Consider the following 26,514-nt stretch of genomic DNA (forward strand, 5'->3'; position numbering starts at 1 on the left):
ATTGTTTGATCTAGTTTGAAAGGTCAACCTAATATTTTTGTGTAAAGCACCATAGAATCTAGGGACAGGGCTGTCTTAGTGTAGTTCCTGAGTCCAAAGTCTGTATTGCATGCTTAGTCATGTTTTTTTTTCCTTAGATGCCAGATGTCCCAGGGAACCTTTTTTTATGGTCCTATTAATAAAAAATAATATTTGTTTGTTTAAAGATTATCTAATCCTGTGACAATTTAAGTTCTCATGACTGATTTGTGAATCTCATAATTTTTTATATGATTTCGTAACTATAAATACACCTTGATCACTGGAGTAGGGGGATTGAACATATGCAGATTCAGGATTTGATAATGGATTCCCATACCAATAAGCTCTACCATTTACATGGCTGTGATTCTAGACAAATTCTGGAGAATTACTTTTCAGGCAAACCTGAAATGGTCTTTGGTGATGATTCCTTGAAATTTCCTATTGAAAATCTTACAAAAACATTCAAATCGGGTATGTACCTTAATTCCTGTGTTTCCATGTCAATAAATTGAAAAAAAACTGAGTACCGGCGGTCCCCTTCTTAAGGACACCCGATTAACTGACGACCCCTAGATACAGACAGAACCCTCTGACCTCTGGTGAAGCTTTCTGAATGCTTTACTATAGTCCCAAGCTGCAATGATCAGCTGTAAGGTGTCTGTAATGAAGCTTTATTGATAATCCTTGGTCGTATTTTGGGCTGTGAGGGTACATTATATACCGGGGCTGTGGAGACTGTGGAGATGAGTTGTGAGGAACATTTCATACTAGGGGTATGGGGGCGATATTATATACTGGGTCTGGGGTGACATTACTTACTGGGGGCTGTAGGGACATTACTTTCTGTGGGGGGCATTACTCATCCGGTGGCTGTGCCGACATTACTCATTCAGTGTAGGGGCACTAGTCAGTATGGGGTTATTTTTTAGTGGGGGGGGGGGGGGGGGGCATTATTTAGTGTGGGTATTATTAGCTGAGGGCTCTTTTTTAGTGGGTCTGATTAGAAGGAGCCCACTATCAGGGGGAATTATGTGTAGGGGTGTTGTGGTGGCATTATTCACTGCAGGTCACATTGAGGGGGTATTAGTAGATGCCACAGGTATTAAGTGTAGATGGCATTATTACATGTTAGGTTAGATTTGGGGAACATTAAAACTCCTTAGTTTACTGTAGCTGAAAATGATAATTACAGTTGTTTTTAGTGCAAGCACATGGGGTTACATACAGGAGCTGACACTAATGAAAATTTGTTACATTTGCATAAGTGCATCTTTTACGCCCCTAGCAACATCCCTGGCACTCCTTCTATTTCCTGATGTATTCAATTTAAATGTGGGTTTATTTCTAAACGTACATAACATTATTTCATAATTGTGTTGCAAAGTATAAAGTGCATTGTCTCCTCAAATCTATTTAACGTGTAAATTATTTAAATCTATTTAATGTAGGGCTACAGTAAATAAAGTAATAATCAGAAAAGTCACATTTCAAAACTTCAGCTCCAAAACGCTTAGTAAACACGATGTTAACGTATGCGATAATGTCACGTTTATATTGCGTTTTTGTCCCTTAAGGACGCAGACTTGGCCTTTTTTAGTTTTTTCACTTCCATTTTTCACTCACCACCTTCAAAAATCTATAACTTTTTTATTTTTCCACATAAAGAGCTCTGTGACAGCTTATTTTCTGGGTAACCAATTGCACTTCATAGTGATGGTATTTAATATTCCATGCCGTGTACTGGGAAGCGGGAAAAAAATTCCAAATGCAGTGAAAATGGTAAAAAAACACATTTGCAATGTTTTCTTGTGGGCTTGGATTTTACAGCTTTCACTGTGCGCCGCAAATGACAGGTCTACTTTATTCTTTGGGTTGGTACGATCACGGGGATACCAAATTTGTATAGGTTTTATAATGTTTTCATACATTTACAAATATGTAAACCTCCTGCACAAAAATTTTTTTTGCTATTTTCTGGCGCTAATAACTTTTTCATACTTCGGTGTACGGAGCTGTAGGTGGTGTACTTTTTTGCAACTTTTAATGTCGTTTTCAATGCTTCTATTTTTAGGACTGTATGGCCTTTTAAATACTTTTTATAGAATTTTTAATATTTTTCAAAATTGAAAAAAAGTGTCATTTTCGACTTTATTTTTCCTCCGCTGCCAGGTCAGGGCTGGCAGTGGAGGAGCATAAATGGGAAAAGGGCCGGGGTCACAATGGGAAATCAATAAACAGGCACAGGGCAACAATACAAGCTTTCTCAGAGGCATATGGTCCAAAGACACTACTAACATAAACTACAATGTCTCACGAGAAAACAATCTTAAAATCACAGGGATTTCGTAAAGCGTTGAAAAGTTATTACCACAGGAAGAGACACTGGTCAAATGTAAAAAAAGGACTGAGCCTTAATATACAAACAAGCTGCGTCCTTAAGGGACAAAAACGCGATGTAAACGTGACATTATTACATACGTTAACATCGTGTTTACTATGCGTTTTGTAAATGTAAATGTTAACAGTAATGTAATTCGGCAAATCACCTCTCCTCAGCTGTTGTACTGTGTTTCAAAATACAATCATATCGCAATCAAAACGCAACATGTGACCACAGCCTCATTTGTCGCCATCTCCCTGTGGTGTGACTAGATTGCTTAAAAATGCAGGATACCGCCTCAAATCCAAAATCTGTATATAACCCCTCACATGGCTTGTGTCCTCTCCTGTTTATAACCCCTCACATGGCTTTTGTCCTCTCCTGTATATAACCCCTCACATGGCTTGTGCCTTCTCCTGTATGTAACCCCCTCACATGGCTTGTGTCCCCTCCTGTATATAACCCTCTCACATGGCTTGTGTCCTCTCCTGTATATAACCCCCTCACATGGCTTGTGTCCTCTCCTATATATAAGCCCCTCACATGGCTTGTGCCTTCTCCTGTATATAACCCCCAAACATGGCTTGTGTCCACTCCTGTATATAACACCTGACATGGCTTGTGTCCACTCCTGTATATAACCCCTCACATGGCTTGTGTCCTCTCCTGTATATAACCCCTCACATGGCTTTTGTCCTCTCCTGTATATAACCCCTCCCATGGCTTGTGCCTTCTCCTGTATATAACCCCCTCACATGGCTTGTGTCCCCTCCTGTATATAACCCTCTCACATGGCTTGTGTCCTCTCCTGTATATAACCCCCTCACATGGCTTGTGTCCTCTCCTATATATAAGCCCCTCACATGGCTTGTGCCTTCTCCTGTATATAACCCCCAAACATGGCTTGTGTCCACTCCTGTATATAACACCTCACATGGCTTGTGTCCACTCCTGTATATAAACCCTCACATGGCTTGTGTCCACTCCTGCATATAACCCCCTCACATGGCTTGTGTCCATTCCTGCATATAACTCCCTCACATGGCTTGTGTCCTCTCCTGTATATAACACCTCACATGGCTTGTGTCCACTCCTGCATGTAACCCTCTCACATGGCTTGTGTCCTCTCCTGTATATAACCCCCTCACATGGCTTGTGTCCACTCCTGCATATAACCCCTCACATGGCTTGTATCCTCTTCTGTATATAACCCCCTTTTATGGACTCTGAACTTGCCTGGAACGATGCAGCTCTCATCGCCACCTTTAAGTAAGGACTCTCGCCGCAGGTCAAAGATGCGCTGGCGGCTCGGGATCTACCGTCAACTCTGGGTGGTCTCATCACACAGGCCACTCGGATTGATGTCCGGTTTAAGGAACGTGCCGAGGAACTTCGCTCTGAGCATCCTCAAGCTCAGGTAAGAGGTTTTCCTCGCCTAGCACCTGCCTTCCAAAGGCCGCTCCAGCCTCCGCCTGTATCGTCTGCTGAGGAACCCATGCAGGTGGACAGAATCCGGCTCTCTCTACAAGAGCGTTCCAGAAGACAACAGGAGAACCTTTGTCTGTATTGTGGCAATCCAGGGCACTACATCGGGACTTGTCCTGTTCGCCCCCAACGTCCGGGAAACGCCAGCACCTAGGGCTCTTGGGAGAAGCGTCCCTAGGTGTGAGCCAAGCTTCTCCACGCCTGATTATTCCTGTGCTCCTCAGCGTAGACACCGGCACCCAGATCCAAGTTTCTGCTTTCCTGGATTCAGGCTCTACAGCGAACTTTATGGACGCAGCCATGGTCTCCCGGCATCACTTCCCAGTGGTTCGTCTTGAGAAACCATTGTCCATTGCCTCAGTCAGTGGCCAGATTCTTTCCGTGCCCATTCGGTTTCGCACAGAACCCCTGCTTCTGCAAGTTGGAGCCTTACATAAAGAAAGACTGTTTTTTTGTACTTCCCCAAAGCACTTCCACCCTCCTTTTGGGTCTTCCCTGGTTGCAGCAACATGCCCCTGTGCTGGACTGGTCTTCTGGGGAGATTCTCCGTTGGGGCCTGGCTTGTTCTTCTCATTGTATGGAGATCCCTCGTCCGCTTCCAGTCTGGACTTCCACCTTGTCTCCCAAACCCCTGGAGGGGCTCCCCGCTCCATACTTGGATTTCGCAGATGTGTTCTCCAAAAAACAGGCTGAGACTCTTCCTCCACATCGTCCCTATGATTGTCCCATCAACTTGCTGCCCGGCTCTTCTCCTCCACGGGGTCGGGTGTACCCGCTCTCGGTACCCAAGACAGCCACCATGTCTGAATATGTTAAGGAAAATATGCAAAGAGGTTTCATACGTAAATCCTCCTCTCCAGCTGGCGCAGGTTTTTTTGTCACCAAGAAAGATGGCTCTCTTCACCCCTGTATAGACTATCGCGGTCTTAACAAAGTCACCGTTAAGAATCGCTACCCCTTGCCGCTGATCACGGAGTTGTTTGATCGTCTACGGGGCGCAAGAGTCTTTACCAAGTTGGATCTTCGTGGTGCCTACAATCTTATTCGCATCAGGAAGGGTGCCGAGTGGAAGACCGCCTTTAACACCCGTGATGGGCATTTTGAATATTTAGTTATGCCCTTTGGACTTTGTAATGCGCCAGCCGTTTTCCATGAATTTGTGACTGATATTTTCCGGGACTTATTGTACAGTTGTGTTGTGGTTTACCTGGATGACATCCTCGCCTCAGGACTAACCATCTCTTTTCCAAACTGGAAAAATGCCACTTTCATCAAAGGAGCCTTCCATACCTTGGCTACATTATTTCCGACAGAGGCCTGCAGATGGATCCCGCTAAACTATCCGCAGTTCTTCAGTGGCCATGCCCAGTGGGACTGCATGCTATCCAAAGATTCCTGGGCTTTGCCAATTATTATAGGCAATTCATTCCACATTTTTCATCCCTGGTAGCTCCACTGGTGGCGCTAACAAAGAAAGGTGTCAATTCTCGTCTCTGGCCTCCAGCGGCTGAGGAGGCCTTCACGAGATTAAAGACTGTTTTTTCCTCTGTATCTGTTCTTACCAGACCTGATACCGAAAAGCCATTTTTTCTGGAAGTCAATGCCTCTTCCGTAGGAGCTGGAGCGGTTCTTACCCAGAAGGGGCCTAGGGGCCGAACTCTCTCCTGTGGCTTCTTCTCCAAAACTTTTTCCTCCGCAGAGAGGAATTATTCTATTGGGGATCGTGAGTTTCTGGCTATCAAGCTTGCCTTGGAGGAATGGCGTCATCTGGAGGAGCTCGATTTCCAGTCAGCATTTTCACTGACCACAAGAACCTCCAGTACCTACAGACAGCTCAACGGTTGAACCCACGTCAAGCCCGGTGGTCCCTCTTCTTTTCCCGTTTTGACTTCCAAATCCATTTTCGCCCTGCTGAAAAAAACATCAAGGCTGACGCCCTGTCATGTGCTTCCGATGTTATGGGGGAGGACTATGCTCCGAGACACATCATTCCTCCAGAGAGGCTTGTGCTGGCAGCACCGGTGGACCTTCGGCAATTACCTCCTGGCAAGACTTATGTACAACCTGGGCTTCGAAAGAGGATCCTGACCTGGGGACATTCTTCTCGAGTGGCTGGGCACCCTGGGGTGCAGCGCTCTGTGGCCCTGATTTCCCGTTTCTATTGGTGGCCTGATTTGGTCAAGGATGTTCGGGATTTTGTGCGGTCTTGTGCCTCTTGTGCTTGCAATAAGCCCTCACGACAAAAAACAGCTGGTCTTCTGCTGCCGTTACCCGTGCCTACCTGCCCGTGGTCTCACGTGGCATGGACTTCATTACTGATCTGCCGCCATCATCTGGCAATACCGTTATCTGGGTGGTAACAAACCGCTTTTCTAAGATGTCCCATTTTGTCCCTCTGTCAGGTTTGCCTTCAGCCCCACGTCTTGCCAGTCTCTTCTTCCAGCACGTCTTCTGGCTTCATGGCCTTCCCCGGCACATCGTTTCTGAGCAACCAGCTGCAAATGAAATTGGACTTTTCCTCTGCCTATCATCCTCAGTCCAACGGCCAAGTGGAGAGGGTGAATCAGACTTTGGGGTGCTATCTCCGCCACTTTGTGTCCGCCCGTCAGGACGACTGGGCTTCTCTTTTACCATGAGCGGAGTTTTCCTACAATTCCCTGATGATGGTTCTGCTCCCTTCTTTATTAATTACGGACTGCATCCACGGCCTCCTCTTCCGTTACCTGTGTCTGCAGATGTTCCTGCTGTGGAGAACTTGGTACAGGATCTAAAAGCCATCTGGGAACAAGTCCGTACCTCATTGCTCCAAACCTCTGCCAAGACCAAGCGTCAAGCGGACAAGAAACGTCGGCCTTTTCCTGTCTTAGCTCCTGGTGACAGGGTTTGGTTATCCTCAAGGTACGTCCAACTGAAGATCCCTGGCTACAAATTGGGACCACGGTTCTTGGGTCCATTTGAAATCCTCAGTCGCATTAACCCGGTGGCCTACAAACTGCGGCTGCCTTCTAGCATGCGCATACCCAACTCCTTCCACGTTTCCCTCCTCAAGCCAGTCATCTTAAACCGCTTTGCCTGACAAGTTCCTCTCCCTCCAGCACCACAAGCGGACTCTACTGATGTCTTTGAGGTGAAGGAGATCCTGGATACTAAGACAGTGAGAGGTAGGCGGTTGTTTCTGGTAGACTGGAAAGGATTTGTCCTGAGGAGAGATCTTGGGAGCCAGAGGATAACATCCTGGACAAGAGCCTGCTCCAACATTTGCTAAGGCCCAAGAAGAGAGGGAGGCCGAAGGGGGGGGGGGGGTACTGTCACGGGTGCTCCCGCGATCCCTGTCTCAGATTGCGGGCGTATCCATGCTCCCCCATGTGTCCCCGCTGCAGCCGGCCTCTCCCGGCTCCTGCTTTTCCCCGGACTGCCGTGCGCGCGTCCCCGCCTCCTAGGGCGCCTGTGCGGCTCCTGCCAAAAATTAAAAGGGCCAGCGCACCGCTAATTGGTGCACTGGCTGAACACCTCACCTTTAAGAATCCTGCCTCTTCCTGTGTCCCCTGCCGGATCTTTGTGCCTCAAAGCCTTAGAGAAAGCTTCCAAGCGAGTATTCCTGCGTTCCTGTGTATTCCTGCGTTCCTGTGTGTCCCCGCTCCCCCCGAGTCCTGTGTTACCTAAGTTCCTCCGTGTTGCTGTGTTCCGTGTGCCTGTGTTCCTGTTCCCACCTGCCTGGACCTCCTGTTGCTGACCCCGGACTTGGACTTGACGTTGCATCTCTGCCGCCTGCCCTGACCCGGTGCCTGGACCTGACTACAAGATTGTTATCCGCTAAGGTACCTCGACCTCGGCTGCCACCGCGGGCTAGTCGCACCTGGGAACGACCTAGTGGTATCCTGCCGCAGCAAGTCCAACCCGCTTTGCGGCAGGCTCTGGTGAATACCAGGTGCCGCTTTACTCCGGTCCCGGGTGTTGGCTAGTTCCATCTCCCGCGGTGGTCCAGAGGATCCACTGATCCTAACACATTTGCAACAAGAAGTCTCACAAAGAAGCCAACATTTGCGCCTGCCAGGATAGGAAAATTTCAACATGTATCATACATAAGGCGCAACAAAGAGCTGCCAAATTCACCAAAGAAAGAAAAAACTATGATACATGTCCCCCAATGCAAATGCATAAGATAATGTTTTTTTTTCCTTTTCTTAAAAATGTTGTATCGTATTGAATAACATGACAGTGCTCCAATTATCATATCACAAGGGGCCCTGTGTTTGAGGCTACTGGGTATCTCACTGATGGAAGAGGCTGCTGATACTCAAGTCAATGGCCCACATTTATCAAAAACAGTGCAAATAACACTATGTGCAGTTTGCCTGTGAAGTATGCAGGGTGCGCCACATTCAGGAATTGTGTCGCAGGTTCTTCATGAATCTGGCGCTCCCTGCACTGCTCTGTTTGGTTACAGGTTACTGGTGGTAGAGTGCCCTAATTAGGCTGCTTGTTCCATCTAGGGGATGGCGTGACTGTTTTTTACAAGTTTTCTGGCATCTCATGTGACCAGAGTGACATCATCTAAGGTCATTTAGCCTCTTAACAATAGTAAACTGTAGCCCATGTCTGTATCTGACCACATGAAGTCACAGCTGTCTCCATGGACTTCTACTCCTCTTCATCCTCCATGCAGGCTGCAGTGATTTAATGTAATCACATACATCCTCCTCTCGGCTACAGTTTGCCATTCTTAGAAGACTAAGGGACCTGCGATGATGTCACTGGTCACATGTTATGAATGTAACACAAGGCACCGTGAAAATAAATTGATACAATACTTCCCATCTGTACATAGAGCTTTACATGAGCTTTTAGTTGAATATTAGCATACAGTCCATCAGTACAAGGAGGCAGGGCAATGATTTGAAGAGACACAGAGCTGTCAGCTAGAATAAATGGCGTGGTTCACTGGCAGCCTGAGAGAGAGAAGAGTCACAAACACCAGACATGAGTCAGAAAAGCTAATTTGCATATCAGAAAAACATCTGTAATTAAGGTACAGCGCCTCACTGGCAGCTAATTTTAGGTGATATGGGGAGGACTTGTAACCCCCAGCAGACATTGTTAGTCAGGGTGGTCAAAATCTGGTGACAGGTCCTCCCTTTAACGACCTGACCCTTTTTAGTTTTTTCATTTCCATTTTTTTACTCCCAACCTTCAAAAATCTATAACAAATTGCACTTTATAGTGATGGTACGTGTACCAGGAAGCGGGAAAAAATGGTGAAAAAATGCATTTGCAATGTTTTTTTGTGGGCTTGGATTTTACTGCTTTCACTGTGCGCCCCAAATGACATGTTTCATTTATTCTTTGGGTCAGTATGATCACAGGGATACCAAATTTGTATAGGTTTTATAATGTTTTCATACATTTACAAAAATTAAAACCTCCTGTACCAAATTATTTTTTTTGATTTTGCCGTCTTGTGGCGTTTTTCATACTTCGTTTTATCGAGCTGGGGGACGGGGGGGACGGGTGGCGTTTTCAATGCTACCATTTTTTAGGACTGTTCAACCTTTTGATCACTTTTTATTGAATTTGTTATATGTTTCAAAATGTCAAAAAAGTTCCATTATGACTTTGGGCGCTATTTTCACTTAGAAATTTGTACTTGGTTACAGATGGTTACACATGGTTACAGACCTACAATTGCAGCAAAGTGGTTTTAGTGGAAGAATGAAAGAAATTAAATGCAGGACAGATAGATCATCCATACACTATCAATTTGTCTAATTTCACAAAGGCTGTTTATTTTTTATGTGTATTTTTTTAGCAATTGGGATCTAAACTCTTGTTTGTATCAGTTTAGGACCGTGGAGTTAGACATGAGTAGTGGGTTGTGTACAGAATTGGGGTTTTAGTGCTCTTTTAGGTCCCTAATTTTATATTGTTGATGTCTTTTATTATGTTGAATTTTATGTAATGTGTTTTATTGTATTGTATTTTATGTATTGTTTGTGTTGGTCAAACTGGTTGTGACATCTTCTTTTCTCCCCTTTCAGGGACAATAAATTATTATTATTCAGTTAAGGGGTTAAACGCAGTATGGCAGTGTATGGGTATTTTCCACCTCATTCATTAAAATGTGCAAATCGCACATTATAATGAATGGGTTAAAACGAGACAGGATCAAATCTTCAGAAGACCCGAGCCTATCATGGCGACCGATCGCTGCTTCCTGTTGACGTCACCAAGATGATGGCCCCCATACGCAGCCATCTTTTTGAAGCCACCGGCAGCTTTGCTGGCGATCAATGGGATATCACTGGTGTTAACGGTTACCTGTAGAGATGAGCGAACATACTCGTCCGAGCTTGATGCTCGTTCGAGCATTAGCGTACTCGAAACTGCTCGTTGCTCGGACGAATACTTCGCCCGCTCGAGAAAATGGCATCTCCCGCCGTTTTGCTTTTTTAGGCGGCCAGAAACAGAGCCAATCACAAGCCAGGAGACTCTGCACTCCACCCAGCATGACGTGGTACCCTTACACGTCGATAGCAGTGGTTGGCTGGCCAGATCAGGTGACCCTAGCCCCTGCCTGCGCTGCTCGGATCATTCTGTGTCTGGATGCCACTAGGGAGAGAGCTGCTGCTGGTCAGGGAAAGCGTTAGGCTGTTCTATTAGAATAGTGTTAGGCAGGAGTGATTCAACAAGAACCCAACAGCCCTTCTTAGGGCTACAATAACGTTATACATTTTTTTTTATTATTTGCAGCTAGTACCATATTGTGAGGAATTTGCAGGGGGACTTGCTACCGTTGTGTTTAGCTCTTAGTGACACACATATCCACCTCAAACACCAAAGTGGGACAATTTATTAGGGGTTTGATTTCAATTAGGCACAGTCTGCCAGTTTCTTTTTATTTTACGTTTATTTTTTGATAACTCAGCGTCATCTCATCTGGCATAGCAGTGTGCTTTCATACTTGGCTAGAAAATAGCCATAGGAGAATCCAAACACCTTACTTAGGCCTACAATAGCGTTATATATTTTATTTCTGGTTGATCTGCTGGTGGCTGGCCTTGCTGTAGTGCATCTACTACCATATTGTGAGGAATTTGCAGTGAGACTTGCGACCGTTGTGTTTAGCGCTTAGTGACGCACATATCCATCGCAAAGTCCGAAGTGGGACAATTTATTAGGGGTTGGATTTCAATTAGGCACAGTCTGCCATTTACTTTTTATTTTACGTTTATTTTTTTCATAACTCAGCGTCATCTCATCTGGCATAGCAGTGTGCTTTCATACTTGGCTAGAAAATAGCCATAGCAATAGGATAGCATCGTTTGGTTTTAAAAACTAAAAAACACAAAACAAAAAATAAAAAAAAAAAGTAAAAAAAAAATTCAAGTTATAACTTTCTTTTTCAAAATGTTTGACCTGAGGGCTAGGGGTAGAGGACGAGGGCGGGGACGTGGGCGTCCAACTACTGCAGGGGTCAGAGGCCGTGGTCCTGGGCGGGGTGAGACACCACCTGCTGATGAGGGAGCAGGGGAACGCCGCAGAGCTACACTCCCTATGTTCATGTCTGAAGTTACTGGGACTCGTGGTAGAGCACTGTTGAGGCCAGAACAGTGCGAACAGGTGATGTCGTGGATTGCCGACAATGTTTTGAGCAATTTGTCCACCAGTCAGTCTTCCACGCAGTCCACCCATGTCACCGAAATCGGCACTCTTCCAGCTCCTGCACCTCAGCCTCCTCCCCCCCAGTCTGCCCCCTCCCAGGAAAATTTGGCATTTGAACCGGCATACTCTGAGGAACTGTTTTCTGGACCCTTCCCACAGTCACAAACCACTTGTCCGGTTGCTGCTGAGCAATTTTCGGATGCCCAGGTTTTCCACCAGTCGCAGTCTGTGGGTGATGATGACCTTCTTGACGTAGTGGAAGAAGTGTGTAAAGAGGTGTCCGACGATGAGGAGACACGGTTGTCAGACAGTGGTGAAGTTGTTGTCAGGGCAGGAAGTCCGAGGGGGGAGCAGACTGAGGGATCGGAGGATGATGAGGTGACAGACCCAAGCTGGGTTGAGAGGCTGGGTGAACACAGTGCTTCTGAGACGGAGGAGAGTCCTCGACCAGAACAGGTTGGAAGAGGCAGTGGTGGGGCCAGACGGAGAGGCAGGGCCAGAGCTGGTGCATCAGCGCCAAATGTGTCACGTAGTGAAGCTCCCGTGGCGACGGCTCTCGCGGCGAGGGCTAGATTTTCAGAAGTCTGGAGGTTCTTTAAGGAAACACCGGATGACCGACGGACTGTGGTGTGCAACCTTTGCCAAACCAGGATCAGCAGGGGTTCCACCACTACTAGCTTAACTACCACCAGTATGCGCAGGCATATGAATGCTAAACACCCCACTCAGTGGCACCAAGCCCGTTCACCTCCAGCCGTGCACACCACTGCTCCTTCCCCTGTGTCAGCTGACGCTGGCCCAAAAACCCCATCGTCGCCTCCACGATCCTCCACAGCATCCACCAGCGTTCAGCTCTCCATACCCCAGACGCTGGAGCGGAAAAGGAAATATAGTGCAACCCACCCGCACGCCCAAGCCCTTAATGTCCACATCTCCAGATTGCTTAGCCTGGAGATGCTGCCCTATAGGCTGGTAGAGACCGAGGCCTTTCGCAACCTCATGGCGGCGGCCGCCCCTCGGTATTCGGTCCCCAGCCGCCACTACTTTTCCCGATGTGCCGTCCCAGCCCTGCACCAGCACGTGTCAGACAACATCATCCGTGCCCTGACCAACGCCGTTTCTGACAAGGTCCACCTGACACGTGGACGAGTGCTGCCGGGCAGGGCCACTATATATCGCTGACGGCACATTGGGTTAACTTGGTGGAGGCTGGGACCGAGTCTGACCCTGCGGCTGGTCATATACTGCCGACGCCGAGGATTGCGGGGCCTACCTCGGTCCAGGTCTCAAAGGCCTACTGTGCCTCCTCCTCCTCCCACCCCTCCTCCACCTCCTCCTCCGAACTACCATCCGTGGGCATGGCGCCATCAGTCGCTAGCTCTAGGCACAGCAGCAGTGCCGTCGCTAAGCGACAGCAGGCGGTGCTCAAACTGCTGAGTTTAGGCGATAAAAGGCACACCGCCCAAGAACTATTACAGGGCATCACGGCGCAGACTGATCTGTGGCTGGCACCGCTGAACCTGAAGCCAGGCATGGTTGTGTGTGACAACGGCCGTAACCTGGTGGCGGCTCTGCAACTCGGCAGACTGACACATGTGCCATGCCTGCCCATGTGTTAAATCTGATAGTTCAGCGTTTCCTCAAGACATACCCCATATCTGTCTGATTTGCTCACGAAGGTGCGCCGCATCTGTGCGCATTTCAGGAAGTCCAGCACAGATGCTGCCACTCTCAGGGCAGCGCAGCGCCGCCTCCAACTGCCCGCTCACCGACTGTTGTGCGACGTGCCCACGAGGTGGAATTCAACATTAACCATGTTATCCAGAGTTTACCAGCAGCGCCGAGCGATTGTAGACTGCCAGATGTCAACTTCCACCAGAACTGGTAGTCAGGTCAGTCAGCTTCCTCAAGTCTACAATGAGGAGTGGACGTGGATGTCTGATATCTGTCAGGTGCTGAGTAACTTTGAGGAGTCAACACAGATGGTCAGTGGCGATGCCGCCATCATCAGCCTCCATACATCGTCCCCTTATCAAACGAGGTGTGTCAGGCAGAAATTTGGGTTGTTTTCATGGATTCCACATCAAAGTTGTTAACTTTGTCGCCACCCTGCTGTGTTATCCACAAAATATACTGGCAAACTTTTATGATTAACCGATATTATTTCAGCGCTTTTTGCGCATCTGTTGATTACACTGTTGTGTAATCCACAAAATATACTGCCAAACTTTTACCATTTACGGATATAATTTCAGCGCTTCTTGCGCATCTGTTTACATTCCCCTCACCCGCCATATCCCAAACTTATAAGAACGCTACTACACTTAACTTGGTGGAGGCTGGGACCGAGTCTGACCCTGGGGCTGGTCATATACTGCCGACGCCGAGGATTGCGGGGCCTACCTCGGTCCAGGTCTCAAAGGCCTCCTCCTCCTCCCACCCCTCCTCCACCTCCTCCTCCTCCGAATTACCATCCGTGGGCATGGCGCCATCAGTCGGTAGCTCTAGGCACAGCAGCAGTGCCGTCGCTAAGCGACAGCAGGCGGTGCTCAAACTGCTCAGCCTAGGCGATAAAAGGCACACCGCCCAAGAGCTATTACAGGGCATTCCACATCAAACTTGTTAACTTTGTCGCCACCCTGCTGTGTAATCCACAAAATATACTGGCAAACTTTTATCATTTACCGATATTATTTCAGCGCTTCTTGCGCATCTGTTTACATTCCCCTCACCCGCCATATCCCAAACTTATAAGAACGCTACTACACTTGATCTTATGCAAAAGGATCTTAGAAGTGCTGTTTGGGGAGTAGCCTAGAGACAGGGGCTTGGATTGGCGAAAGCTCGCCTGGCAGCGGAGCGCCAGCTCCATCCCAAGATCCAACTAACATAGTTTTAACTGCAGCACCTTTAATCTACTACTAGTTCACTGCCTCCATACATGGTCCCCTTATCAAACGAGCTGTGTCAGGCAGAATTTTCAGGTGTTTCACCAGATACATAGTGGAACTCGGCGCGTCTGTCGCCGCCATGCTGGAGACCTGCAGTTGCAATCATAGAAGCGCAATATGGATGCCCCATACTGTCGCTCTTAATCATGGAAGTCCTCTCCATGGCTGCCTCCAAATGTCGTCCCCTTATCAAACGAGCTGTGTCAGGCTCATTTTTCGGGTGTTTCACCAGATACGTTATGGAACTTGGTCACTATGTTGCCACCATGCTGTGTTATCGACTAAATATACCGTCAACCTTTTGTTCACAGAGGAAATAATTTCAGCGCTTCTTGCTCACCTCCTTTGGTTCCTCTCTGCTACCCATTGGTTTGAAGCCTGAGTCCATTTAGGGTATGTCGCCATGCCACTCTCTAGCCTGCCGCTGCCTCTGCATGCCGTCCCCTATAGTGTCAGGGTCAATTATTGGATGTTTTAGATGCTATCTAGCTTCATTCTGTCACTCTGTCATGGCCATGCTGTTGCCCATAATTTTGGCATAATAGTGCATTTAAGCAGCCTCAGAGGCATCCATGCATGCTGCCCCTGCTGTTTCCTGTCCATTTCCGTGGTGTTTCCATCCTTTTCTGAGGTTTCCAGGTGTTTGGCCAAGCTTCCCTGTGCAGAGCCTTGGTCCCCTTGAAAAATGCTCGAGTCTCCCATTGACTTCAATGGGGCTCGTTATTCGAGACGAGCACTCGAGCATCGGGAAAAGTTCGCCTCGAATAACGAGTACCCGAGCATTTTAGTGCTCGCTCATCTCTAGTTACCTGCAATATGCAGCAAAGACTTACCGGCTATGGAGATGGCTCAGCCCGTGAGCCCTCTTCATGTACCTGCTCAATCTGTCTAGAGCATTGGGGGAACTGTTTTTAATAACAAAATATTAACTTTGTAAAACAGCCAAAGGCGCACAGGTTGACGGCACTCGAGCACTTCTCGGTTTCCCTGGCTTTTTAATTTATGCACCCCTCCTGCCTTCTGCTCCCAGCCGGGGAATAAGGATCCAGCTGGTGATGTCTGAGCTGGGGCGTGGAGTGAGGTTTTACAAAGTTAATATTTTGTTCTTAAAACTGCCAGAAAACTTGTTAAAAAACTGTTTCTTCCATCCTCTAGACAGATTGAACAACCTAATAAGGACACTTTATCATCAGTAATCCGTTGGTAGATGTCCTTTAACCCCTTAACGCTCTGCGCCGTAGCTCTACGGCGCAGAGGTATAAGGAATGTATGAAGAGGGCTCACGGGCTGAGTCCTCTTCATACAAAGGTGGGGGTTTTTGCATATTGCATAAAACCCCCACCGCTAATAACCACGGTCGGTGCTTGCACCGATCGCAGCTATTAACCCCTCCACTGCCGCCGGCAAAGTCGCCGGCGGCATTTAAAAGACGGCGGCGCTCGGGCGCCGCCATCTTTTTTGCGATCGCCACGCCCCCGTACGTCATCTGGGGGCGGCGATCGGTTGCCATGGTAGCCTCGGGTCTTCGTTTGACCGGAGACTATCTGGCATCTGCAGATTCGTTACAATGAGCCAGTGGCTCATTGTAATGAATGAACTGCAAAAATGCCATATATTGCAATACAGAAGTATTGCAGTATATGGTAGCAGCGATCTGACCATCTAGGGTTAATGTACCCTAGATGGTCTAAAAGATAGTGAAAAAAAAAAGAAAAAAAAAAGTTAAAAAAAAGAAAAAAAATTAATAAAATATTAAAAATTCAAATCACCCCCCTTTTCCTAGAACTGATATAAAACAAAATAAACAGTAAAAATCACAAACATATTAGGTATCGCCGCGTCCCAAAATGCCCGATCTATCAAAATATAAAAACAGGTATGGGCGGCGGTGACCTCCAAGGCGGGAAATGGCGCCCAAATGTCCGAAATGCGACTTTTACACCTTTTTACATAACATAAAAAATGAAATAAAAAATGATCAAAATGTAGCACAGACCTCAAAATGGTAGCAATGAAAACGTCGCTTCATTTCGCAAAAAATGACCCCTCACACATCTCCGTGCACCAAAGTTTGAAAAAGTTATTAGCGTCAGAAGATGGCAAAAAATTTTTTTTCTTTTTTGTACACATTCGTTTAATTTTTGAAAATGTATTAAAACACAATAAAACCTGTATAAATTTGGTATCACCGCGATCGCACTGAACCAAAGAATAAAGTAGGCGTGTTATTTGGAGCGAAGAGTGAAAGTCGTAAAAACTGAGCCCACAAGAACGTGCGTTTTTTTTTCAATTTTTCCACATTTGGAATTTTTTTTCAGCTTCGCAGTACACGGCATGTTAAAATAAATAACATTACGGGAAATTAAAATTTGTTACGCACAAAATAAGCCCTCACACAGGTCTGTACACGTAAAAATGAAAAAGTTATGGATTTTTGAAGTTGGAGAGCGAGAAATGAGCCGAAAAACCCTCCGTCGTTAAGGGGTTAACAAAGGGCGTGCAACACAATTCTGATGGACACCGCATGGTAAATGTGTCACATAGTCCCACTGTGCACCGGAACGCTACGTTGGACGTAGTGCAGACGCGACACAGACGTAAATAAAATAAATACAATTAGCACTAAAAAGAATGTGCAAAGTCAGATAGGTCAGTGTGCAAAGTCAGCAGGGGCTTTAATAACTGTGGGCCAATACCTTTTTCCAGCTTTTTGTAGTAAAATACATAAGTACTATGTGTCATGGAAAAAAGGGTAAATGAATGGATTGCAATATCATTACCATTATATAGTTTGATGTTTCAGTATTATTATTTTGTTACAGGTCATATTAAAGGAGATATTTTGATAGACCTCAGCCATGGTTCATTGGTTCATCACTTGTATTCAGCCTGTGAGTTTTTTAAAAACATCATAGTCCTGAAGATCCAAGACAGATGCATCCTGGAGCTGAAGAGATGGGTGGACACTCGTACAGGAGCATTTCACTGGGGACATGCTGCACAACTTCATGCAGACGTAGAAGGAAAAAGGTGAATTATATTGATGAGTGGACCCAGGAGGGTTCAGATTCATAAAATCTGCAGAACCTGAGGGTGCGGTCACATGTCACGTTTACCGCATGCGTTTAAAAACACATTGCTACAGCTGAAGGGAGATTTGCCTAATTAAACAGCTGTTAACGCTTGCGTTTTGTAAACGCAGCTGTTAACAGCTGTTTAATTAGGCAAATCTCCCTTCAGTTGTAGCAATGCGTTTTTAAACGCATGCAGTAAACGCAACGTGTGACAGCACCCTGAAACAAAAGTTTGGTTTAGATACCCGTAATCCAAACTCACCACTGACACCAGTGATCGATGCTGGCCCTGATCACAGATGTTAACCTTCAAAGAGACACAGGCAAAACCACCAGCAGTTTGAATCTTAACTATTTAAATGCTGGCAAAGAAACCCTCTAGATGTCCATTAGCCACCCACTTCTCTCGGCCTCTGCTCGCAGCATGGTTTCTTTACCCTTTACATGGCACCAGCAAAGGTCATTACTCTAAGTCAAATTTGTTTCACTTTTTATATTTCTTTCAGTGACAAGATAGAAGACAAAGAAGGAAAAGTGAGATCCGCGCTGCAACATGTTGTGAAATGTGACCTGGAGAAAGAAAATATAACAGAACCAATAGATTTACCACCAGCAGATTGTATCATCAGCGCTTGGCTCCTGGATTATATCTGCAAAGACCAAGATGATTATGTCAGATATCTCAGGAAGTTCTCAAATCTGCTAAAACCTGGGGGACACTTCATAATAATTGGGAGTTTAAATGCAACATACATAACAGCTGGGAAAGATAGGATTTATCTTTTTAAATATGATGAGGAGTTTGCCAGGAAAGCTCTAGCTGGAGAAGGTTTTGTTATTGATCGCTGGGAGGTTAAAAAGAGAACAAATGTCAGTGATCTCATTGACTACAAAGCTGTAATATTTATTGCAGCTCACAAGGAGAAGTAGAAGTGTATTAAACATGATCAGATTGTATATTGTATGTGCAGAGGACCTCATTTATCTCCTCCAATAACTGGCACTTTTCTGCTTTTTTGCATTTATTATGAATGTGATTTGTTTTACAGGTTTCAATTAAAGATAAAGGAAGGAAGCTAAAAAAAATATTAAAAGAAGTCTTCCATTAAAATCATATGATTAACCCCATAGCGCAATAAGATGTACCCTTACGTCTTGCTGCGCATGGGGGAGTATGAAGAGGGCTCACGGGCTGAGCCCTCTTCATACTCACCAGACGTTTGCTTCATAATGAAGCAAATGCCTGCCGCTAACACCCGCGATCGGTGCTTGCACCGATCGCGGGTGTTAACCCTTTGATTGCCGCCGGCATTAAAGAGCCGGCAGCGCGTAGGCGCCGCCATCTTAGCTACGATCGTCACTCCCCATGACGTCACCGGGGAGTGGCGATCCATTGTCATGACAGCCTCGGATCACACAAAGATCCGAGGCTATCATGATCGAGGCTATCTATTACAATGTGCGATCTGTACATTGTAATAGATGGTATGCAAAATCCCCATATACTGCCACACTGTAGTATGGCAGTATATGATAGGATCAATCAGGCAACCTAGGGTTAAAGTACCCTAGGGAGTCTGAAAAATAGTAAAAAAAATAAATAAAAAAAAGTAAAAAAAAATTATATTAATAAAACATAAAAATTCAAATCACCCCTCTTTCCCTAGAACTGATATAAATATAAATTAGCAGTAAAAATCATAAACACATTAGGTATCGCCGCGTCCGAAAATGCCCGATCTATCAAAATATAATAACCGTTTTTCACTGCATTTAACCCCGTAGCGGAAAATAGCGCCCGAAGTCGCAAATGGCATTTTTTTGCCATTTTGAAAAATAGAAAAAATTCTACAAAAAGTGATCAAAAGGTCGTACAGTCCAAAAAATTGAAGCATTGAAAACGTCATCAGAAGTTGCAAAAAATTACACCACTCACAGCTCCGTACACTAAAGTATGAAAAAGTTATTAGCGCAAGAACACGGCAAAATGAAGAATTTTTTTTCTGTACAGGAGGTTTTAATTTTTTTAAATGTATGAAATCATTATAAAACCTATACAAATTTGGTATCCCCGTGATCGTATTGACCCAATGAATGAAATAGAACTGTCATTTGGGGCGCACAGTAAAAGCTGTAAAAACCAAGCCCACAAGAAATGGCGCAAATGTGTTTTTTCATCATTTTCACTGCATTTAGAATTTTTTTCCCGCTTCCCAGTACCCGGCATGGAATATTAAATACCATCACTACGAAGTGCAATGTGTTACGCAGAAAATAAGCCATCACACAGCTCTGTACATGGAAAAATAAAAAAGTTGTAGATTTTTGAAGGCGGGGAGTGAAAAATAAAAACGCAAAAACGAAAAAGGGCCTGGTCCTTAAGGGGTTAACCATTGTTTTCAGTGAAAAAAAATGGCTGTTTTCTTATCATCCATTCTATGGGAAGCACAAAAAACTGCAACTGCGAGCAATTTTTAGCCTTGAGGGAACACTTTAAAAAGATGCTAACACTTGAGGAGCAAGGCTTGCCACCCTGCTGGGACTAATAGCCTTGACAAATGAAATAAAGTAGATTGCTGGGCAAAAAAAATGTGTCTTTTGCGTTACTCTAAGAGGTTTTTGTATGATAAAGACAAAAAAAAGCACATCCAATTTTAGCAAAAATTCAGAAGGAGTATTCCGTAGCCTTCTCTATTTTAGGGATATGATGGGATTATTGAGATTACTGTATCTTCAAAGGCTGTTACAATGAACAGAGCAGGTCTCCCTGAGAGGAGGGAGAGAGCAGGGGGGTGGTCAGACATGTTCTGCTCATTGTAACAATATGTATCTGAAATTTGCTGTTTACTCCTGCATCAAATTCCAGAGTGAGAACCATCAACTGTTTTTCTCATCGATGATCAAGATGGCATTCCCGACCCTAAGTCAGCAGTTGTGTCTAGGGGCAACTGATTTGTGAAATGCTGCATTTTTGTTAAAGGGTTATTCCAGGAATCAGCATAATTCATATACAAATTGGGTACTTAAAATATATGCTAATTAGAGATGAGCGAACATACTCGTCCGAGCTTGATGCTCGATCGAGCATTAGCGTACTCGTAACTGCTCGTTGCTCGGACGAGTATTTCGCCCGCTCGAGAAAATGGCAGCTCCCTCCGTTTTGCTTTTTGGCGGCCAGAAACAGAGCCAATCACAAGCCAGGAGACTCTGCACTCCACCCAGCATGACGTGGTACCCTTACACGTAGATAGCAGTGGTTGGCTGGCCAGATCAGGTGACCCTGGGATAGACTAGCCGCTGCCCGCGCTGCTCGGATCATTCTCTGTCTGGATGCCGCTAGGGAGAGAGCTGCTGCTGGTCAGGGAAAGCGTTAGGGTGTTCTATTAGCTTACTGTTAGGCAGGAGTGATTCTAAAAGAACCCAACAGCCCTTCTTAGGGCTACAATAACGTTATAATTTTTTTTTTTTTTTATTTGCAGCTAGTACCATATTGTGAGGAATTTGCAGGGGGACTTGCTACCGTTGTGTTTAGCTCTTAGTGACACACATATCCACCTCAAACACCAAAGTGGGACAATTTATTAGGGGTTTGAGTAGAATTAGGCACAGTCTGCCAGTTTCTTTTTATTTTACGTTTATTGTTTTAATAAATCAGTGTCATCTCATCTTGCATAGTAGTGTGCTGTAATACTTGGCTAGAAAATAGCCATAGGAGAATACAAACGGCTTAATTACGCCTACAGTAGCGTTATATATATTTGATTTCTGGTTGATCTGCTGGTGGCTGTAGTTGTTGCAGTGCATCTACTAGTAAATTGTGAGCAATTTGGAGTCAGACTTGCGACCACTGTGTTTTAGTGACGCACATATCCATCACAAAGACCGAAGTGGGAAAATTTATTAGGGCCCGGGGTTGTATTTCAATTAGGCACAGTCTGCCATTTCCTTTTTTATTTTACGTTTATTTTTTTCATAACTCAGCGTCATCTCATCTGGTATAGTAGTGTGCTGTAATACTTGGCTAGAAAATAGCCATAGGAGAATACAAACGGCTTAATTACGCCTACAGTAGCGTTATATATATTTGATTTCTGGTTGATCTGCTGGTGGCTGTAGTTGTTGCAGTGCATCTACTAGTAAATTGTGAGCAATTTGGAGTCAGACTTGCGACCACTGTGTTTTAGTGACGCACATATCCATCGCAAAGACCGAAGTGGGAAAATTTATTAGGGCCCGGGGTTGTATTTCAATTAGGCACAGTCTGCCATTTCCTTTTTTATTTTACGTTTATTTTTTTCATAACTCAGCGTCATCTCATCTGGCATAGTAGTGTGCTGTAATACTTGGCTAGAAAATAGCCATAGGAGAATACAAACGGCTTAATTACGCCTACAGTAGCGTTATATATATTTGATTTCTGGTTTATCTGCTGGTGGCTGTAGTTGTTGCAGTGCATCTACTAGTAAATTGTGAGCAATTTGGAGTCAGACTTGCGACCACTGTGTTTTAGTGACGCACATATCCATCGCAAAGACCGAAGTGGGAAAATTTATTAGGGCCCGGGGTTGTATTTCAATTAGGCACAGTCTGCCATTTCCTTTTTTATTTTACGTTTATTTTTTTCATAACTCAGCGTCATCTCATCTGGCATAGTAGTGTGCTGTAATACTTGGCTAGAAAATAGCCATAGGAGAATACAAACGGCTTAATTACGCCTACAGTAGCGTTATATATATTTGATTTCTGGTTGATCTGCTGGTGGCTGTAGTTGTTGCAGTGCATCTACTAGCAAATTGTGAGCAATTTGGAGTCAGACTTGCGACCACTGTGTTTTGCGCTTAGTGACGCACATATCCATCGCAAAGACCGAAGTGGGAAAATTTATTAGGGCCCGGGGTTGTATTTCAATTAGGCACAGTCTGCCATTTCCTTTTTTATTTTACGTTTATTTTTTTCATAACTCAGCGTCATCTCATCTGGCATAGCAGTGTGCTTTCATACTTGGCTATAAAATAGCCATAGCAATAGGATAGCATCGTTTGGTTTTAAAAACTAAAAAACACAAAAAAAAACAAAAAAAAACAAAAAAAAGGTAAAAAAAAAATTCAAGTTATAACTCTCATTTTCAAAATGTTTAACCCGAGGGCTAGGGGTAGAGGACGAGGGCTGGGACGTGGGCGTCCAACTACTGCAGGGGTCAGAGGCCGTGGTCCTGGGCGGGGTGAGACACCACCTGCTTATGAGGGAGCAGGGGAACGCCGCAGAGCTACACTCCCTAGGTTCATGTCTGAAGTTACTGGGACTCGTGGTAGAGCACTGTTGAGGCCAGAACAGTGCGAACAGGTGATGTCGTGGATTGCCGACAATGCTTCGAGCAATTTGTCCACCAGTCAGTCTTCCACGCAGTCCACCCATGTCACCGAAATCGGCACTCCTCCAGCTCCTGCACCTCAGCCTCCTCCCCCCCAGTCTGCCCCCTCCCAGCAAAATTTGCCATTTGAACCGGCATACTCTGAGGAACTGTTTTCTGGACCCTTCCCACAGTCACAAACCACTTGTCCGGTTGCTGATGAGCAATTTTCCGATGCCCAGGTTTTCCACCAGTCGCAGTCTGTGGGTGATGATGACCTTGTTGACGTACTGGAAGAAGTGTGTAAAGAGGTGTCCGACGATGAGGAGACACGGTTGTCTGACAGTGGGGAAGTTGTTGTCAGGGCAGGAAGTCCGAGGGGGGAGCAGACTGAGGGATCGGAGGATGATGAGGTGACAGACCCAAGCTGGGTTGAGAGGCCGGGTGAACACAGTGCTTCTGAGACGGAGGAGAGTCCTCGACCAGAACAGGTTGGAAGAGGCAGTGGTGGGGCCAGACGGAGAGGCAGGGCCAGAGCTGGTGCATCAGCGCCAAATGTGTCAACTAGTGAAGCTCCCGTGGCGAGGGCCCCTGCGGCGAGGGCTAGATTTTCAGAAGTCTGGAGGTTCTTTAAGGAAACACCGGATGACCGACGGACTGTGGTGTGCCACATTTGCCAAACCAGGATCAGCAGGGGTTCCACCACTAATAGCTTAACTACCACCAGTATGCGCAGGCATATGAATGCTAAACACCCCACTCAGTGGCAACAAGCGCGTTCACCTCCGGCCGTGCACACCACTGCTCCTTCCCCTGTGTCAGCTGATAGTCAGCACCCTGCCCAGGACCCTGCCACAAAAACCCCATCGTCGCCTCCACGATCCTCCACAGCATCCACCAGCGTTCAGCTCTCCATACCCAAGACGCTGGAGCGGAAACGCAAATATAGTGCAACCCACCCACACGCCCAAGCCCTTAATGTGCACATCTCCAGATTGCTAAGCCTGGAGATGCTGCCCTATAGGCTAGTAGAGACCGAGGCCTTTCGCAGCCTCATGGCGGTGGCCGCCCCTCGGTATTCGGTCCCCAGCCGCCACTACTTTTCCCGATGTGCCGTCCCAGCCCTGCACCAGCACGTGTCAGACAACATAATCCGTGCCCTGACCAACGCCGTTTCTGACAAGGTCCACCTGACCACGGACACGTGGACGAGTGCTGCCGGGCAGGGCCACTATATATCTCTGACGGCACATTGGGTTAACTTGGTGGAGGCTGGGACCGAGTGTGACCCTGCGGCTGGTCATATACTGCCGACGCCGAGGATTGCGGGGCCTACCTCGGTCCAGGTGTTTGAGGCCTACTATGCCTCCTCCTCCTCCCACCCCTCCTCCACCTCCTCCTCCGAACGACCATCCGTGGGCATGGCGCCATCAGTCGGTAGCTCTAGGCACAGCAGCAGTGCCGTCGCTAAGCGACAGCAGGCGGTGCTCAAACTGCTGAGCCTAGGCGATAAAAGGCACACCGCCCAAGAACTATTACAGGGCATCACGGCGCAGACTGATCTGTGGCTGGCACCGCTGAACCTGAAGCCAGGCATGGTTGTGTGTGACAACGGCCGTAACCTGGTGGCGGCTCTGCAACTCGGCAGACTGACACATGTGCCATGCCTGGCCCATGTGTTAAATCTGATAGTTCAGCGTCTGTGCGCATTTCAGGAAGTCCAGCACAGATGCTGCCACTCTCAGGGCAGCGCAGCGCCGCCTCCAACTGCCCGCTCACCGACTGTTGTGCGACGTGCCCACGAGGTGGAATTCAACACTGACCATGTTATCCAGAGTTTACCAGCAGCGCCGAGCGATTGTAGACTGCCAGATGTCAACTTCCAACCGAACTGGTAGTCAGGTCAGTCAGCTTCCTCAAGTCTACAATGAGGAGTGGACGTGGATGTCTGATATCTGTCAGGTGCTGAGTAACTTTGAGGAGTCAACACAGATGGTCAGTGGCGATGCCGCCATCATCAGCCTCACCATCCCGCTGCTTGGCCTGTTGAAAAACTCTCTGGTCAGCATGAAGTCGGAAGCTTTGCGCTCCTCACAAGAGACGGGGAAGAAGATTCCCTTGTTGATAGCCAAAGCACCCTTAGGTCTGTTTCTCAGCGCATATCGGAGGAGGTGGAGGTGGAGGAGGATGAGGAGGAAGAGGAGGAGAATGTTGGCGAGACACAAGAGGGGACCATTGTTGAGTCCTTCACTGTTGAGCGTGTATGGGCAGAAGAAGAGGAATTGGAGGAGTTGGAGGAGGAGGAAATGGACAGTCAGGCCAGTGAGGGGAGCGAATTCTTACGCGTTGGTACTCTGGCGCATATGGCAGATTTCATGCTAGGCTGCCTATCCCGTGACCCTCGCGTTCAAAGAATTTATTCCAGCACCGATTACTGGGTGTTCACTCTCCTGGACCCACGGTACAAGCAAAATCTTTCCACTCTCATCCCTGGAGAGGAAAGGAGTGTGAGAATGCATGAATACCAGCAGGCCCTGGTGCACAAGCTGACACAGTATTTCCCTTCTGACAGCGCTAGCGGCAGAGTGCGTAGTTCTGCGGGACAAGTAGCGAGGGAGAGTAGGCGAGCAGGCAGCTTGTCCAGCACTGGCAAGGGTACGCTTTACAAGGCTTTTGCCAGCTTTATGTCACCCCAGCAAGACACTGTCACCTGTCCCCAGTCTCGGCAGAGTAGGGCTGATCTTTACAGAAAGATGGTGAGGGAGTACGTAGCTGACCATACCATCGTCCTAAATGATCACACAGCTCCCTACAACTACTGGGTTTCAAAGCTGGACATGTGGCACGAACTGCCGCTGTACGCCTTGGAGGTTCTTGCCTGCCCTGCCGCTAGCGTCTTGTCCGAGCGGGTTTTCAGTGCAGCTGGTGGCATCATCACCGATAAGCGTACACGCCTGTCGACTGACAGCGGTGACAGGCTGACGCTTATCAAGATGAATAAAGCATGGATTTCTCCTAATTTCCAATCTCCAGCAGGTGAAGGAAGCTCAACCTGAATAATTTATCCACTCCTCCTCCTCCTCATTTTCCTCCTTCTCCTGCTCTTTGTACAGTAAAGCAGAGGAAACTGGCTATTTTTTGACAGGGCCCACTGGCTCTACCTATAGTACTTTATGCATTTAATTTTTCTGGAGGGCCACCGACCCGGTCCTCTGTTTTAAACAATTTTTGGGAGTGCCACATACAGGCACTCAATCTATTCAATTTTTCTGGAGCTCCACCTACCTGCTCCTCTGGTTTGAAAAATTTTTTGGACTGCCACATACAGGCACTCAATCTATTCCATTTTTCTGGAGGGCCACCTACCTGCTCCTCTGGTTTAAAAACTTTTTTGGACTGCCACATACAGGCACTCAATCTATTCCATTTTTCTGGAGGGCCACCTACCTGCTCCTCTGGTTTAAAAACTTTTTTGGACTGCCACATACAGGCACTCAATCTATTCCATTTTTCTGGAGGGCCACCTACCTGCTCCTCTGGTTTAAAAACTTTTTTGGACTGCCACATACAGGCACTCAATCTATTCCATTT

General features: G+C 46.5%; 1 protein-coding gene across 1 annotated transcript; it reads left to right on the forward strand.

The window, feature by feature from the left end:
• Positions 1-344: 344 nt before the first annotated feature.
• LOC140065725 (nicotinamide N-methyltransferase-like) lies at positions 345-18,611 on the forward strand. Its single transcript, XM_072113299.1, has 3 exons — positions 345-495; positions 17,322-17,529; positions 18,080-18,611. The coding sequence occupies exons 1-3, from the start codon at positions 345-347 to the stop codon at positions 18,501-18,503; spliced, it is 783 nt and encodes a 260-aa protein (XP_071969400.1). The 3' UTR covers positions 18,504-18,611.
• The last annotated feature ends 7,903 nt before the right edge of the window (positions 18,612-26,514 follow it).

Source organism: Engystomops pustulosus, chromosome 6 (assembly GCF_040894005.1).
Source record: "Engystomops pustulosus chromosome 6, aEngPut4.maternal, whole genome shotgun sequence".
Taxonomy (NCBI): domain Eukaryota; kingdom Metazoa; phylum Chordata; class Amphibia; order Anura; family Leptodactylidae; genus Engystomops; species Engystomops pustulosus.